This window comes from Kryptolebias marmoratus, linkage group LG1 (assembly GCF_001649575.2).
Source record: "Kryptolebias marmoratus isolate JLee-2015 linkage group LG1, ASM164957v2, whole genome shotgun sequence".
NCBI lineage: Eukaryota > Metazoa > Chordata > Actinopteri > Cyprinodontiformes > Rivulidae > Kryptolebias > Kryptolebias marmoratus.
Window position 1 is genome coordinate 31,086,617 of NC_051430.1, and position 17,251 is coordinate 31,103,867.

The 17,251-nt window shown below is 45.1% G+C and overlaps 2 protein-coding genes and 1 long non-coding RNA gene across 12 annotated transcripts in view; 1 reads left to right on the plus strand and 2 right to left on the minus strand.

The window, feature by feature from the left end:
* LOC112451221 overlaps positions 1-5,518 on the minus strand; it is a 10,945-nt gene extending 5,427 nt beyond the window's left edge. The window contains exons 1-4 of the long non-coding RNA XR_003040003.2: positions 5,395-5,518; positions 4,737-4,965; positions 3,224-3,357; positions 990-1,248 (exon numbers count right to left, since the gene is read on the minus strand). This is a non-coding gene — a long non-coding RNA (uncharacterized LOC112451221). The remainder of the gene's footprint in view (positions 1-989; positions 1,249-3,223; positions 3,358-4,736; positions 4,966-5,394) is intronic.
* si:dkey-220o5.5 (actin filament-associated protein 1-like 2) overlaps positions 1-9,513 on the plus strand; it is a 15,732-nt gene extending 6,219 nt beyond the window's left edge. The window contains exons 2-16 of one of the 3 annotated variants that reach the window (XM_025009816.2): positions 1,047-1,181; positions 1,283-1,360; positions 1,483-1,544; positions 3,233-3,353; positions 3,425-3,660; positions 4,493-4,672; positions 4,753-4,839; positions 5,202-5,271; positions 5,442-5,674; positions 5,754-5,863; positions 6,172-6,289; positions 6,533-6,605; positions 6,896-7,080; positions 7,755-7,865; positions 8,016-9,513. In XM_025009816.2, the coding sequence (XP_024865584.2) occupies positions 1,047-1,181; positions 1,283-1,360; positions 1,483-1,544; positions 3,233-3,353; positions 3,425-3,660; positions 4,493-4,672; positions 4,753-4,839; positions 5,202-5,271; positions 5,442-5,674; positions 5,754-5,863; positions 6,172-6,289; positions 6,533-6,605; positions 6,896-7,080; positions 7,755-7,865; positions 8,016-8,042 (1,826 nt within the window). In that variant the 3' untranslated portion in view covers positions 8,043-9,513. Of the gene's footprint in view, positions 1-1,046; positions 1,182-1,282; positions 1,361-1,482; positions 1,545-3,232; positions 3,354-3,424; positions 3,661-4,492; positions 4,673-4,752; positions 4,840-5,201; positions 5,272-5,441; positions 5,675-5,753; positions 5,864-6,171; positions 6,290-6,532; positions 6,606-6,895; positions 7,866-8,015 lie in introns of all 3 variants that reach the window. The other 2 variants (XR_005233693.1, XR_005233694.1) reach the window with 2 other exon arrangements.
* A 792-nt stretch (positions 9,514-10,305) lies between these two features.
* Positions 10,306-17,251, minus strand: part of LOC108245879 (dematin) — a 31,862-nt gene continuing 24,916 nt past the window's right edge. For all 8 annotated transcript variants that reach the window (XM_017433122.3, XM_017433123.3, XM_017433124.3 and 5 more), the window contains 12 exons: positions 16,742-16,786; positions 15,362-15,545; positions 15,194-15,238; positions 14,875-15,027; positions 14,481-14,584; positions 14,269-14,374; positions 14,093-14,151; positions 13,973-14,015; positions 13,868-13,875; positions 13,712-13,768; positions 13,354-13,434; positions 10,306-13,274 (listed from right to left, as the gene is read on the minus strand). In XM_017433122.3, coding sequence (XP_017288611.1) covers positions 13,161-13,274; positions 13,354-13,434; positions 13,712-13,768; positions 13,868-13,875; positions 13,973-14,015; positions 14,093-14,151; positions 14,269-14,374; positions 14,481-14,584; positions 14,875-15,027; positions 15,194-15,238; positions 15,362-15,545; positions 16,742-16,786 — 999 coding nt within the window. In that variant the 3' untranslated portion in view covers positions 10,306-13,160. The remainder of the gene's footprint in view (positions 13,275-13,353; positions 13,435-13,711; positions 13,769-13,867; positions 13,876-13,972; positions 14,016-14,092; positions 14,152-14,268; positions 14,375-14,480; positions 14,585-14,874; positions 15,028-15,193; positions 15,239-15,361; positions 15,546-16,741; positions 16,787-17,251) is intronic.

The window sequence follows — 17,251 nt, forward strand, 5'->3', positions numbered from 1 at the left end:
GGATGGAGCTGACAGTGTTGGATGGAGCTGACGGTGTTGGATGGAGCTGATGGTGTTGGATGAAGCTGATGGTGTAGCTGCTGACGGTCGGAGGTGTGGGAGCGTGCGTTATGTGCAGCTCGGTGCTTAAAGCAGCAGCAGCCTCAGAAGCAGAGCTGTAAATCAGCAGAGAGGAGTTAATCAGAAACATTTAACCTTCGGCTCCCACTCAGCGCGGAACAATCCCTCATTGTTCTCAGCGTTCTCTGCATGTTCTCATGTGTTCACCTCCCAGACTGATCTGAGACCAGTTCACTCAGACCGCTCATGTTTAGTTTCAGGAGGAAAACTGAATCTGTCTCTAAATCCAAAACTGTTAGTCCAGTTTAGGATTAATTCTGTTTACTTTAGTTAACATCAAAGAGAAACAAACAAGTTCAGTTGAACTCAAAACACGTCATGAGACTGATGTAGGTTAGAAACATGACAGCAAGAATATGATGGAGGGATGGATGGATGGATGGATGGATGGATGGATGGATGAATGGATGGATGAATGGATGGATGGATGGATGGATGGATGGATGGATGGATGGATGGATGGATGGATGGATGGATGGATGGATGGATGGATGGATGGATGATGGATGGATGGATGGATGTCTTTTTTCCTGCTGGTTTTAAACCCTGTTTGTCAGGTGATTTCAGGTGATTTTAGGTGATTTCAGAGACGCAGTAACTACTGCGGACCTTCAGGTTGGAGCAGCATTCTTCTCATCAGTTAAACATTAAAGACATGAAGCCAACAGACAGACAGAGTCTCTGTTTCAGAGTAAACAGAACCTGGTTCAAACATGACTCATCGCTTGGACTCTTTGTCAACAGTTGGTTAAACAGTGACTCAGCGTGTCGCTCAGATAAGATCTGTAACTGTTGGAGGTTTGATTTACCTCCGTGATTCCACCAGAGACCTCCGGAGAACAAGGAGAACAAGGATGAGGAGTGTTCACCTGTCTGTTCACCTGACTGCCTGATGACCCGTCTGTCCATCTCTCTGCTGTCTTCAGTTCTGGCGAAGCTGATCTGGGACCTGCAGTCCTTCCTGTCGATTCTGGACTCGGAGAACCTGAGTTACATCGCTCAGGCCCAGAAGAAGTCCATCTCAGAGCTGCTGAGTAAACTGCAGACACCTGACAATCCAGGTAAGAGAACCGGTGGACTTCCTGCTCCAAACGTTCTTCACCTGGACTCTCCTGCTTCCTGTTTGACCTGTGAACAGAGATAATGTATGTGCTGTTTTCAGTGGAAGATGCTGAGTACATGGTGATGAGCTGTCCGTCATCGTCTCCTAGCAACGAGCTGGCAGACACACCCGCGACAGGTAACGACTTAATGCTGCGTTGTTTATAAAAGATGGTTTCAGGTTGTCCAGAAGACAAGAACTAATCTGGACGGAATATTCATCATGTCCTGTCTCTCTGTCTGTCTCTCTGTCTGTCTCAGAATTCGTCTGGTCCTCTGAGCTGGTCTTGAATCAGGACTCGTCAGTCAGGCTGAGGGACGGGGTGAGTTCACCGTCGTCACTTCTTCATTTTACCGAGGTCAAAGGGCGATAATGTTTTCCACGGCTAATCCATGCTAGCTAACACAAACATGACAGCCTCCTAAAGGTGTGTGTGGTAGTAGCAGAGAGTCATCCTGGACTGGAGTAACAACCATCATCCAGTCGTTTCAAAATGGTTTAAAACTCATGAAAGGTGGTGGGCGAAGGAAGCTAGGCCTTTAATTTAGGTAATTATTCACAGTCTGGTTAATAAATAAAAAATAAACTTTCCTTTAAAAAACACACACTGCCCAGGATCTTCTACTCCAAAGTTTTAAACTCTGGGCTCTGATCCCCGTAAGGACTGATGGTGCTGACATGGCACAAAAGGTATAAAAATCATTCACACACACACACACACACACACACACACACACACACACACACACACACACACGATCACCTGTGTGTCGTAGTGGCGGGAGATATGAAAACAGTTCTTCACTTTCTGACCTCAAAGAAAAGTGGAGCAGAGAGCAGAAAGTTTGGGAGGTTTTGGAGGGTCTGTGATGTGGGTCAGTAATGACAGACTGAGTCCTCCTGAGGTTTGGGAGGAGATGACAGGGTTACTGAGTGTGTGTGAGGGAGTGACAGGAAGTCCACTGTTTACACCGGGGGCCGTCCCCTCGCGTTCCTATTGGCCGGCGGCGCTGCAGAGGGAGGAAGTGGTCGCCGATGGCGGCTGATTAGCATCTGGTCTACGTGATGGATGGACAGAAAACACACACACACACACGATAAGCTTCAGATAATTGTTACAGATTAAATCTGCCACATATTTACCCACGTCTGTGCTTTACGTCTGAGTTAGATCAGGAAACAAAACACCGATCTGCTTCTGTCCTTTTAGGGCTTTAATTTTATTTTTACTTTTACATTTTCACCTTTTATCCTCCAGAAACAAACAGCTTCACTGTGAAAATCAAGACGACCATGAATCATGACAGGCCTCGGTTAGGTCAAAGGTCAAAGGTTAAAGCCTCTTCTCCCTAAAAACAACATGGCAGCTCGACTCAGGTTCATCTGAAGGAACCAGAGGACTTCTGGAGCAGAACCAGACCAGAGGATAGATGTTTACCCAGAATGCACAGCAGCAAACAGCCCATAAATTAACTCATTCCAACTGTGAAGCACGGCGGTGTGAGGCTGATGGACGGGGCTCCTTACAGTACGATAAGGGAGAGGAGTCAAATGTTGGAAAGAAGAGTGGGCCGATATTCCTCCACAACCATGTGAGAGACGGATAAAGTCCTGACTGTAGTTAACGGATTTAAGTCGTTATCTTTATTTTAGCACGTCCTGACATTTAAAACTTATATGAAAGCATCAACAGCGGAGTAAAACGAAGATAAATAAAACCTTCCTTGTAGGAATGCATATCGCCCGCCACCTTGAATGCCAAAGTTCTAAACAAAGATCGTGTGTGATCCGTTAATGCAATAAAATGAAATAAAAAGTTTTCCTCGTGTCCTCCGGTCAGATTTTAAATTTCACAGACTGAAACTAAAACCTGAGTTTTGCTCCTGTTTTCTCTGATTCTTCCTGGATTCTTCTCAGAACAAATCCAGTTAATTTTTATCATCAAATTAAAAAGGTTAAAAGTTTAAACTGAGTTTGTTGCTTTTATCAAATGTGTCTCACTTATTTTAGACGAAGGGCCCCACGGTGCCGCCCCACCCTCCAGGAGGTCTCAGAGGTGATGATGAAGAGGAGGACACGTACGAGGAGGCAGAGCCTTACGCCGCTGCTGAAAGCACTGCGTCCAACGCAGGTACCTGTAAACACACAGGCAGAGAAAAAACACAATAAAAACACACAAAAACACGAACCTTCTTCCTCCAGAGAGGGCGGAGTCAGACAGCAGCTACTACGAGCCCTACGGAGAGGAAGAAGATGATGATGGTGATGATGATGGGGAAGGCCTTGTGAAGGACAGAGCCCACTACATCCAATGGAGCGCCTCGCAGCCCTGCCTAAGGCCCGCCCCTGAGTCCCGCCTCTGTGACTACCTGTGGAGGAGGAAGTGGCTCGGCCAGTGGAGCAAACAGCTCTTCATCCTCAGGAATGATGTTCTGCTGGTGAGGAAGAGGAGAAAACAGATTCCTCCAGCTGCAGTTCCTGTAGCGACCACTAGGTGCTGCTGGAACCACAGCTGACACTAATTCAAGTTTTCAGTCTGTTAGATTAATGCACTCAGTGGTCAAATTACCCTTTTATTAAAAATGACTGAAATGCAGCCGTGACGTCTTTGTGAAGAACTGTGTAATCGTGTAGAATCCATCTAAAGTCCAGAGTGTAACAGGGTGTGTGTAACAGGGTGTGTGTAACCTGATGTGTGTAATGTAATGTGTGTGTAACCTGGTGTGTGTGTAACATGGTGTGTGTAACCTGGTGTGTGTGTGTAACCTGGTGTGTGTGTGTAACCTGGTGTGTGTAACCTGTTGTGTGTGTAACCTGGTGTGTGTGTGTAACCTGGTGTGTGTAACCTGGTGTGTGTGTAACATGGTGTGTGTGTAACATGGTGTGTGTAACCTGGTGTGTGTGTGTGTAACGTGGTGTGTGTGTAACCTGGTGTGTGTGTGTAACGTGGTGTGTGTGTAACCTGGTGTGTGTGTAACCTGGTGTGTGTGTGTAACTTGGTGTGTGTAACCTGGTGTGTGTAACGTGGTGTGTGTAACCTGGTGTGTGTAACCTGGTGTGTGTAACGTGGTGTGTGTGTAACCTGGTGTGTGTAACAGGGTGTGTGTAATGTGGTGTGTGTAACCTGGTGTGTGTGTGTGTAACGTGGTGTGTGTGTAACCTGGTGTGTGTGTGTAACATGGTGTATGTAACGTGGTGTGTGTAACCTGGTGTGTGTAACCTGCTGTGTGTAACCTGCTGTGTGTAACATGGTATGTGTGTGTGTGTCAGTGCTATAAGTGCGCTCAGGACCTGCTGCCTCAGATGGAGATGAACCTCCGCGGCTGTCAGCTCCTCTACAAGTCCAAGAGCAACGGGAAGATCCAGCACCAACTGAAACTGGTCCTACTGGGCTCAGAGTCGCTAGTTCTGGGCTTCAGCAGCTTCGAGCATGCCGACGAGTGGAGGAGGGTCAGCAGCACGCGACAAGGCAGGATTTATTCCAACAAAGTGATGAAGATGAGCTGCTCCTAACCTGAGTGTGTGTGCAGGTGATCGAGGAGGTGAGTGTCGGAGGAGACGAGGAGACGCAGAGCTTTTCATCTCTGAATAAATCTGACCATCGGCTGTCCTGCAGGGTGAGAAACACAAACTTCAGGCTCTTCTCCAGACCGCTAACGAACACCAGAGTCTCTGAGAGGCTTGGAACGAGGCGACCAATAGATGAGCTCAAAATGGATTTATCATAGAAAACATCCCATCATCTGTAAAATACACAGAAAGAAAGGCTCAGTCAGTTTATAGAGCATCATGTAGAACATTTTCACACTTTTTGATCAACGTCTTTGTATAAAAATATAACATTTTCCCTGTTTTTCTGATGATAACAAGCTTGTAGCATAATCAGGATGTTTGTCTGAAATACAGCCAAACAAAAATTTGTGAATAAAATATCTTCATCTCTGCGTTCTGCTGTAAATATTTGTGTTTCTGTCTTCAGTCCAGTTCAGTCCAGATCGACTCTGATGAGGAGAAACCTTCAGCCAGCTGCAGCCTCAACAAACACAGAGGTACTGAAGCTGTTAAAAACTGAAGCTGTTAAAAATGAAGCTGATAAAACTGAAGCTGTTAAAAACTGAAGCTGTTAGAAACTGAAGCTTCCATCCTCACTTCACCTGATGGTGAACTTGTACCTGGCGGTCTGTGAAACGTGACGTGATGGTTGGCGTTTTTGCCGCAGGGTTCCTGAACGTGCTGATGAACTGTCAGTGGCAGAGTTTGTGGTGTCAGGTGGAGGACGGAGTCCTCAACATGTTTGGAGACGAGGAGGAGGACAAACAGGAGGAGGAGGAGGAGGTGAAGCGGTCTCCTCAGTACACCGTCCAGCTGACAGGCTGTGACGTCAGAGTCGACACGGAGCGCTCCTACAGGATCACACTGAGCATGCTCAGTGACCAGGTGGCTGTCCTGGAGGTGAGAGACGGAGACACCTGTCCATTCTGCTCTGTTTGACACATAAATGAGTCTCCCTGTCCGACCTGCGGTTCTTCAGGTGAGCTCTTCAGAGGAAAAACAAAGATGGCTGAAGCTGCTGCAGGATGGAGCCGCCCATCAAGGTCACCATGACAACAAGAGGCAGGAGCCTACAGGGGGCGCTCTCAGGTCAGAGACAGATATTCAGTTAGAAACTTGATTTAAAGTGTCTCCCCGATGGTTAGACCCAGTGGTCTCTCATGGGAAGATCTGAAATGTTAGCCTTTAGCTACATTAGCTTTCAGCTGCTGTTCTGCTTGTTTTACCTTAAACAAACCAGTTTCAGCTTCTTCTGCAAACTTCAGGAGTCGTTCTGCTCTCAGTTTGTCCAGTTCCTGTTGTTTTATTTGACAGTTTTGGTGAACCTGCAGGAACCATCTCTGGTTCCGGCTCAGGTGACAGAACCTCATGTCCTCCTGCCTGTCCTTCCTCCTCAGCGGGCTCCAGACTCGCAGGTTCCCCACCTCCAACACCTACATGGACGACCCGTTCAGCCTGAGCGGAACCGTCCGAGACCAGCCCGTTTACTCCAACTCGTCCACGCTGGAGCACATGGTACCGACCCGAGGAACGCCGTTCAAACAGTTTAAACAAAATATGAGAGAACAGCAGACGGCTCTATTAACTTTATTTTGCCAGTGTTTCTATTTATTTTAGTGTAAACATTTAATTTGTCTGGTAATTCAGAGACATGATGAGCTCAGATCTGAAGAGGAGGGATGGGATGAAGCTCCAGCACTGAAACAGCCGAACATCATATGTCTCTGATGGACCTTTGACCCGTTTGTCTCCTTTCAGCTCCGCAGCTCTCAGGATTTAATCTCGTCCAGAGACTCTGTGACCTACAGCAACACGGTCTTCAGCAGCCACAGTGAGTCACCGTCGCCGTAAACTTTAAAAACATTTCAAGGTTTGCTTTAAGAAGTTTTTTTGATCCTTCATGAGGTCCTGGTGAGTAAAAATAAAAGAATGTTCCTTTGAGAAGAAAAGCTTCAGAGTAAAGTCGTCTGTTTGTATTTAAAAGCAAAGAAAAACCTGAACTTCTTAAATTATTTTTACAGAAACATGTCATGATGCCCAGCCTTCTTCAGTAACAATCTGCCTGAAGGCTTGAGTTGGTTTTAGTGTCTCTGACATGTGACGGATGCTGACGGATCAAAGATGGATTCTGTGTTTCAGGCAGAAACGCCAGGGAGGTGCAGCGAGGCGTTCAGAAGCTGGAGCTGGCCGGGACACCCGTGGTGCCTCTGAGGGCGGGGTCAGAAACCAACCTGGTGTTCGCTGGGAAACGAAACAAACGCACCTCCTTCAGGCAGTCCCTGGCCATCTGCACCGAGCGGGCCCAGGTAAGAACCGCCAAACCGGTCCTGATCCTGGTCGGATCAACAGGACGCAGAAAAATCCAACATTCCAACAACGCTCTGCTCACTGGGTTCACTGGACTCTGCTGGTCTCTGCTGGTCTCTGCTGGACTCTGCTGGTCTCTGCTGGTCTCTGCTGGGTTCACTGATCTCTGATGGTCTCTGCTAGACTTTGCTGTTTTTGTTGGTTTCTTCTGGTCTCTGCTGGACTCTGGTGGTCTCTGATGGGTTCCCCTGGTCTCCATTTGTCTTCCTGGGTCTCTGATGGTCTCTGCTGGGTTCACTGGTCTCTGCTAGTCTCTGCTGGTCTCTGCTGGACTCTGCTGGACTCTGCTGGACTCTGCTGGTCTCTGCTGGACTCTGCTGGACTTTGCTGGACTCTACTGGTCTCTGTTGGACTCTGCTGGACTCTGCTGGTCTCTGCTGGTCTCTGATGGGTTCACTGGTCTCTGATGGTCTCTGCTGGTCTCTGCTGGACTCTGCTGGACTCTGATGGTCTCTCCTGGTCTCTGCTGGGTGCACTGGTCTCTGATGGTCTCTGCTAGACTTTGCTGTTTTTGTTGGTTTCTTCTGGTCTCTACTGGTCTCTGTTGGTTTCTTCTGGAACCTCCTGGTTTCTTCTGGTCTGTAATGGTCTCTGCTGGTCTCTGTTGGTCCAGGTGGGCTTCCTGAACCCTCTTCTGCGACGGACGGCCTCGGCTAAGAGCTCCTTGAAACGAGCTCCTTCAGCGCTCTTCATCGAACACGGAAAGGTTTTCCAGAAAAAGAAGGTGAGAAGTCCTCCTGGTTCTGGTCTCTGCAGGTCTGCAGAAGTCCAGGTTTAGGTTTAGCTTTTATTCATTGAACTTTATGCCTGGAAAACAATCATAAAGCAGCTTTATTTGATTTATTTTCTGTGTTTGTTCTTCTTGTTTCCTCAGGAGTGGGAGGCCAAAGCTTCTGCTTGACATGAACTTCCTGAAACCAACCTGAGTAAAAATGAGAAGCAGCTCTCTGATTGGTTGGTTGGACTCAGGTCTGGTTGGACTCAGACACCAGAACCCCCAAAATAAATCCAGCATTTTCTTTGTTTTTATCAGACTTTATATAAATTTATTCTGGGACTTTAACGGATCAGTTCTGTGTTAATAATGAATCTTAAAATGTTTTGTTTTGGTTTGTTTTGTCTTCCTGAAACGCGCTGTTTTGGTTCCTGTCTCTTTAAGAATTTACTCTCTTCTGATTGGCCAACAGCTCCCAGCGAGGAGGAACACGTGACCATATAAGGAATACAACTTGGCTGTTTCTGAGGCTGCTGTAGCTTTTATAGATTTGAACTAAATGTTTTTATTAATAAACAGTTTAAACTAATTAACAAACAGACACCTGACCGGTCAGCTGGTTAACAGGTTAACTGGATAGCTGAAGCTAACTGATTAAACATAAATAAGTTTAATAAAAAACAAGAAACCAGGAAATAAATATTTATATTTCTGCCCAACTCAAGTGTTTAAACGCCTAGCATTTACTGGAGGAATGCTTATCGCCCGCCGCCTTTCCTGACAGAGCTGGCGGCCATCTTGAATGGGGTAGATGTTTATCCAGTGATTATTATTAGTTAAATTAAATTCTGTCCACTGGTTCTCGTGATATTTTGCTAACAAACAGACGGGAGACAAAAAGACAATAAAATACTTTTGATATTTCCTGTTTGGAGTTTTAGATCCAAACCTGATAAATAATTATAGTAAAAATCATTTTAACTGGTCTCCTTGGCCTAATGTCACGGTGTTGCCATGGCAACAAACTAGCTTCCCGCTCAGAGACACTTAGTAAAGTTTAAAACTTTAAACCAGACTGTGAATATTTTCTAATAGTTGTAAAAGTCTTCATTTTCAATTAAATCAGGTTTTCCTTCATCTCAGTTTGTTGTTGGAGAGGAACAAACTGATGAAGTAAAAGATGTTTCATCAAATCAAATGTTTTTATTTCCTTTATTTAAATATTTGTTTCAAACGTTAGGCTCAGAGCTTCAATGACCCTTGACCTCCAGAGGGGGCGCCAGAATAAAAAGTGGCTTCTTTACGTCTGAAAACGGGAAGTTTGAATAAATCTTGTTGTTTTTTTATGGCAGACCTTCAGTTCTCAGCCTCAGAGTCTGTTTGTAAATCTGTGGATGAAACTCCTCCTCAGTGAGTCAGAAAGGTCTCATTGTGTTCAGGAAACCACCGGTTCTTTAATTCAGGAAACTGTTTGCTTTTAGTCCCACATGGCTGCTCTTCTGATGGATTATTTGTTTTTTGTTGTTTTCACCTCATACTGACCAACACAAAGTTAGAACTGATGTGTTTTTATATTTACTGTACTTTTTACTCAGGACAACGTTTCTGTTCGAACACTGATCTGTAAATTATCAGATTAAACTGGGTTCTCCCTGGACTTTTTAAGGTTCTTGTGTTCTGTTTCTGTTGGGTTGAAGGAGATGATTTTAAACTTTAACAACATTTTAAGGTTAAAGAACTGAACATGTTGGTTCCTTCAGAATCCTCATCATTCATGAGACAAAAACAAGTTCAAAGTTTGTGTTAAAAAGGGAAACTAAAAGAAAGTGTAGCTTCATCTTTCACACAGCAGGGGGTGCTGCAGCACCAGGTACAGCAGGCGGTCAGACTCTGGCCTCAAGGCTCCTCTGACCTGGAGGTTCTGCTACGGTCTGGGCTCAGATCGAGGTTCTGTGTCAGTCTGGGCTCAGATCGAGGTTCTGCGTCAGTCCAGGCTCAGATCAGGGTTCTGTGTCAGTCCGGGCTCAGATCGAGGTTCTGCGTCAGTCCGGGCTCGGATCAGGTTAGAATAAGGACCAGGTTCTGGCCGGTCAGTTCTCAGAGCTGCTGATGGAACACGGTTCTTGGGTTCTTGACGGTTCTGTCAGAGACCTCAGCAGTCCACCTCAGACCTCCTTAATCCTCGACTGATTTCAGGATATTTGAACTCCAGATGTCTGCAGGTAGTTATTAAAGAAACCCCTCACCATGACACCTCCCCTGCCGTGCTTCAGAAACACTAAAACTCCTCCAGACTCTCTGAAGGGTTTCATGATGTTCTGCTCTGCAGAGAACATTTTTTCTCCAGAAACCATCGCTCCACCTTCCTGCAGATGAGTCATAAATTATTATCCTGCTGGTAAAACAAGCAAACATGAAATAATATGAAATAAAAGTCAGAGAAACTGAATTAATCTTCTAATTAAAGTTTGTATTTTTGAAAGAGTCTGATGAAAGAAGCTGATAGAAATGATCTTTATTGTAACTCCTGGTTCATCACGTCACCAGCAGCTGCACCCAGACATGAAAACACCAACAGCTCATCATTCAGAGTTCATATTTACATCAGCAGGACGACCTCTGACCTCCGACCTCTGACCCAAACATCCAGAACCTTCACGTGTTAAACAATCAGCTGAAGCACTTCAGGTAATAATAAAGAGATTTATTACTGATTATTAAACTGGACAACCAGAACCAACCAGGCCCGGGGTCTGCAACCTGCGGCTCTGGGGCCACATGTGGCCCTTCAGTCCCTTTTTAACCTGACAGTAAAAACAGGAAGTTTCAGCAGTTTTTCTCTTTAAATATTGGCAACATTTTCCTGAAACAACTGCAGCAGAAAAACACCTAAAATACAAGATAAATTTAAATACAAGTTAAATTAAAATACTAGTTAAATTAATTTAAGGAGCTCTACTTCGTTTCCATGTTTTTGAATAATTAGTTAAAGACTTAAGTTTGTCAATTTAGCTCTAAACAATTTATTCTACAGAATTTGTTCTACTAATAAATAATCTGTTTAAATTGTTGTTTAATGGAAGTAAAATAATTATTTTCTCTCCAGCAGCATGAAAACATAAAAGTTGGTGGGTTTAAAGTTTAAACTGCTGTTATTGTTGTTAAATGAAATAAAAGTGATTTTATGGAAGCTCAAAGATCAGAAACATCGAGTCTCAAAGTCGTCCTGCGTTAAAATAATAAACAGAATAAAACACATCAGATGTAGAAAAGAGATGAAACAATCTTTGTGTCATCGCAGTTTTTCTGTCACAACAACCATCAGAACCGAGCCAGAGAGGAAATGATCTGAACAGAAAATGGCCGACGCTTCTATCCTCCGTCCAGGTGATTGGTTTGATTATTTGTTGCACAGAAACAAGAAGCAGCGAAGCAAACGTGAAGCTGGAGCTGATTTTAGTTCAAAGTGTGAATGAAAGTTTAAATCGGCTCTGAGCCGCTGGACTCGGATCTAAAGGAGAAAAAAGGAAAGTTCTGCTCTAAAAATGTTCATTAATTTACAGTAAACTAACTGAAAATGTCACTTAGTTCATAAAATCTGCAGATATTAAAAATAAAAGGAACTTTGTTTAAGTTGGAATTGACTTCAATTATTTTAGTTTTGCTTTAAAATGGAGAAAAAGTTCCTGGAAAAATAAAAATAATCCTAAACTGTCCTCTGCTGGACTCACAGCAAACAGATTCAAATTTAAATAAACACTTTTTAAACATTCTCTGTTCTAACTGAAAGCTGATAAACTCTGAAAACTGCCTGAAGAAGTTTTAGTTTGGGTTGATTAATGGTTTCTTTTTATGAAAACATGAAATCTGTGATAAATCACCAATAAATCTGGTCCAGTCGGGACTCAGAGCCGGAGTTGTTGGATGGAGGTAAAGGTGTTTTAAGGAGGTGAAGATCTCAGATGTTAGCTGTTACGATGCTTGTGAGTCAGAATTATACTTAAATGAATGAGTGAATTTATCTCTCAGTGCTGAAGTGATGAAGATCTGTTTATTTCCTGTCCGTGTTTGTAGTTTTACATTATTTATTTAGATTTAAATACAAACATGCCATGTCTGTAGGGAGCTTAAAAAATAGCTGCACATCATTTGGTCACAAAGCAACACGAGGCGACACTGAAGGTGTGTTAGCTCCGCTCGTCTTCGCTCTCAGGGGTGTGTGTGTGCGTGTGTGTGTGTGTGTGCGTGTGTGGCAGTGAGTTTTGCTGAAACACAAAGGAAACAAGGAGAGGAGAGTCGGATCGCAGCTCAGACTTTGCTTCCTGCTTTAATCAAACCTCCTTAAAATAAAACAGAAAAGTCTGGTTGTGTTTCTGTGAAACTGGTTACAGAAACAAACAAAGATCCTTTTAGGCCTTTTTCTTTCTTTAAGAAGAGGAGCACGTTGGATATGAACCAGAGGTGGGGGTTATAATCTTATAATCTAGTTTTTGATGCAGACATGATCAGTTCTGAATCCATTAAATAAAACGTGTCAAATATTAATTATTATTTAAGCTTAAAAACATCCTGATTATGGCGTTCACACAACAGAAACACGACAAACAAACAGCTGCCCTGAAAGCCAGTGTTTGGAAGGTGAAGTTAAAATCTGAACGACGTCAAAGTTTCCACCTGAGCTGGAAACGTTGAAGCAAATTAAATATTTATTCATGGTTTGAATTAATGGGGGCGTTTCGCTGAGACTTTAAACTGTGAGGAAATACGAACATTTCTCTTTCCAGTCTGGCTGCGATCAAACCGTCTCCTTGTTTTCTCCTCAGCGGGAAACAAACGGCGTCTCTATGACATCATAGCTGGTTAAGCCAATAGGAACGCTCCGTTTCAGAGGTTTCTTTGCTCCATCTGAAAGCTGACTCTGAGTCGGAGGGAATGTAGTTTCTGTTTGTGTTTTTCAGGGAATCACACCTAAAACGGACCTCTGAGCTGCAGATTCAGACACATTTCCAACCTCACCACCACAACAAGCTCTGCAGCTCCTCCGTCTCCGTCTCCGTCTCCGTCTCTCACTCTGTAAAGTCTCTGTTTTGTGCTGGCTAAGTATTTGTGTGGCTCCTGATTGAAGCTGGTGTCCTGCAGCTCTGAAAGCTCAAACCGGTGCAACAGAACTCTAAAACCACTCCGTGTTTCTCTGCAAGAGACAACAACCACAAACCCAAGAGTCCACGGCACCGGAGACGCCTGGAGGGGACAGTCTGCTTGGCTTCCCGCCGTTCGGTCCGGGGACGTGTCGTCCCGGAGACATCAGAACAGACAGAACTTCTTCTTCAGCTGGTTTCTCTTCCAGAGAGACAGACGGTCAAAATCCTCGATGGACATCCCGAAAACGCTGAAGAACTCCTCCTGAGAGAGGTGTCTCTGCAGGCGGGACACACAGGATCAACAACAGCCACACATAATGTAAAAAACAGAAACTAGTTGGAATGAAGGTTGTTACCTCCAGGCGGGTTCGGTCCACGCCAGGAGGAGGTTTCTTGCGTCCTCTGTGCGTCACCACCAGCATCTCGTACGGATAAATCTGCAGATAAAGAAGAGAAAGCATTAAAAGCTGTTTGTTTCCAGGCTGCAGGACAGTCTGAGAGGATCTCCAGCTTCACTAAAAGCTCCTGGTTTGGACCAGAATCTGCTCCGCCTGTTTCCCCACAGCCAACAGCTGTGATGACGAGCTGACACCAGATCAGTTTGATCTGCACAACCTGAGGCTGACGCTCAGACACAACCAGCAGGAACAAAGAACGTTCTTCAGGACGCTCTGAGGGTTTGTTTAAATTCTGATCTGATCTCAGCTTTCTGACCTTCTGCTCCAACATGCTGGGGAGGGAGTTTCCTCGGTCCATCCTGGAGTCTCCGTTCTGACCCAACCAAACACAAAGAATCATTCAAATTATTTCAAACGGCTTGAGTGACGACTCCTCTGCAGCTGATGTCAGGTAAAAATGATCAGACTTTACCTGAAGACCTGCAGACACACAGACAGAAGGACAAAGTTTACGAAACAGAAATAAAAACCTTTAAATGTGACGTCAGTGTCTGCAGATGTTCCAGATGTTGCTGACCTGTCGGAGTCTTCTCCGAGGAGCTGAACTCTGCAGACTGCAGCTGAAAACAAACAGAAACATTCGTCTCCATCGTCACCAGACTCGAACGCATCGATTGTTTCTGGTCAGGAAACTCACCCGGGACAGGCCGCTCCCAGAGGATGCTGGGAAATACACCGCCTTCGACGCGTTGGACCCTGGAGACGAAAAAAGACAAATCAGACGTTTGTTTACCAGCAGATAATTCTGACGTTTTACTGAAAAGATCCATGTCCTGTAAATAAGAGGAGGTAAATAAGAAACAAACAACAAACCAGCGTTTTGACTTCGCTCCGGCAGAGATCGAGTTTTCCTCCTTAAAGGACTTCCAGTTTTCTCCAACTCCTCCTTCAGGATGATTCGCCCCAGATTGGACTGAATCTGACACAAACAAACAAACAAACAAACAAACAAACAAACAAACAAACATCATTCAGGAGCTCTTTGGTGATACAATGTTGGAATTAAACCTGCGTGTTTCACCGACTTTGTTCAGTTCTTGTCTCTGAAGAGTTCTGAGTCCCCACAGCTCATCATCTTCCTCCTCCTCATCTTCATCATCCCCCTGCTCCTTCTTCTTCCACTCCTTCTCTGCAGGGAGGAGACGAGAGGAGACAAGGAGAGGAGGACAGGAGACAAGGAGAGGAGGAGAGGAGGAGAGGAGGACAGGAGACGAGGAGACAAGAACAGGAGACAAGGACAGGGAACAAGGAGACAAGGAGACGAGGACAGGAAACAAGGGAACATGATGGAGACGAGACAGGAAGCAGATTATCAGGATTTACAGAAAACACCTGCAACATTTCATCAGAGAGTGTGTGTCTGTGTGTGTGTTCATGTGTGTGTGTGTTCATGTGTGTGTGTGTGTGTAGCAGTCGTACCAACCACAGCCAGAGAGGGGGGGCAGGGCCAGTACTCAGTCTCGATCTTGGAGGGCTGGTTCGGGTCTGGAGGCTGAGCTGCAGGAAACTTTGAGGACTCGATGATCAGATCCTCGATGTGTTTCCCCTGAGGGACGGCAGAGGATGACACATCTGGACACACACACACACACACACACACAGCATGTTAAAGCTGATTAAACATCCTGCTGGTTTACAGGGCGGGGGGGTGCAGCTGACCCACATTCAGCCTCAGGCGACGTCCCGTTTCTGTCGACTTTAAATTTATTCACCATCGATGTAAAAAGAAGAAACTCACCTTGTTTGTAGATCGGAGGCTTCTTATAGATGTTGGTGCCGTTTTCTACCAAAATAAAAGAATAAATAAATAACATTTTAATCTTTAATCATCTGTTTCGACTCCCAGCTGCAGCTTCATGAAACCATTTCAGTTTCTGTAAAAGAACAAAAGGAACCGGGTCTTTACCGGGCCTGTGGAAGTGCTGCACGGCGCTCTTGGTACTCAGGGAGTGTGTGTTGGGTGTGCTGGGTGTGTTTAGTGTCGACGGTGTGTGTGAGCTGTGGGTTCTGCTGCTCTGGATGGTGGAACACGGTGAGGACCCTCCAGGTGACCGGTTCTCCAGCCACTCCCGGGACTCCTTGGAGGAGTTCTGTAAAGGAAACAGCAGACAGGTGAGAGAGTAACGATGTGTTCAATGACAGCAGGAAAATCCACAGCTGGACTCTCTGAGGGACTTATAGAACCAACTAGCACCGCACAGAGAACCTGTAGGACCTCAGCAGGACTGACTCAGGATTAGAACCATGACAGGAACCAAAGGTTCTGATGAGATTAAATAAAAAGTATTTTATAATCTCTCTGCTTTATTCATCCTAAAATATGTCGTCACTGAAACCGACAATAAAACCAGGACCAGGACCAGTCCATGGGCCAGGGCCAGGACCAGGACCAGGACCAGGACCAGGACCAGGACCAGGACCTGTCCATGGACCAGGACCAGTCCATGAAACAGGACCAGGACCAGGACCAGGACCAGGACCAGGACCTGTCCATGGACCAGGACCAGTCCATGAAACAGGAATAGGACCAGGACCAGGACCAGGACCTGTCTATGGACCAGGACCAGTCCATGAAACAGGACCAGGACCAGTCCATGAAACAGGACTAGGACCAGGACCAGGACCTGTCCCTGGATCAGTCAGTACTGGTCCCGTTAGCTCTTTGCAGTGAATCAGTGATGAGGAGTAAAGATATTTAACATGTTTGAATAAAAAGGGAAAGTTTTGAGTTTTTGATACTGGAAATTCACTTTTTATGCTTCCTGCTCTGATTAGCTATGAAGCATGATAATTTCTCTCTGATTCTCCAAACTGAGCGCTGTCTGCTGCGGGTAAGACACTGACTGATCAGAGCTGCTCCACCTTTCAGAGCGCAGCCGTCAAATCTGATTGATGCAGCGTTTTAAAAGCGATCGTTCACATCGATCTGTTTCTGCAGGGACGCTGCAACAACAAAGAGCTTTAAACACAAAGAAATTAAAAAAAAACTGAAATCTAAATCAGGTTTCTAGAAGCCGTGTGAAGAAAAGAGCGAGAAGATTCGCAGCAAACAGGCAGAAAGGAGCTAAATATAAACCAAACACACCTACAGACAGCTGACGCACAAATCTGTTCTGGGCTTTGGTTTTTATGGTGCTTATTTGGGTAATGGACCACCAGGGTGTCCTGACCTTTGACCTCTGACCTCCTCACTGATGTCTGATTAACTGAAGAACTCTGAACATGAAGGTTAACCATCAGGATGTAAATTAGAAGCTTCAAAATAAATGATTTCATGAAGTCTTACCTCGGGGGAGGGAGGAGGAGAGATGGAGCGAGGAGACAGAGACGTCTGCAGGAGGAGGAGACAAAAACAGATCAAACACCTCTTATTTAAAGACATGAAACTAAGAAACAATTAATACATGGTTACTTTGCTGAAGTAGTTCAGGAGAAACTTCTTCATGTTTGATTTCATAGTTTGATATGAGTAGCTCTGAGCACAGAATGAAATAATTATAAATTCAAACATAAAATTTATCAAAAGGTTTGTTTTATCCAGAAGCTTCATAAGGACAGATCGTTCAGGTCCTCACAGAGGGATCATGTAAAAATGTCTCCACAACACAAGTAGAATCAGTAAAAACACAGACTGGGCCTCAGCTGTGGATCTGGGCTCAGATCTGAGATTAAAGACCCGGTTTCAGCCAAACCAGAACCAACCAACCGACTGCTGGAGGATCCGCCTGCTGCCAGACTCACGGGTTTCCCTCTGCTCCCAACCAACCAACCAACCAACCAACCAACCAACCAACCA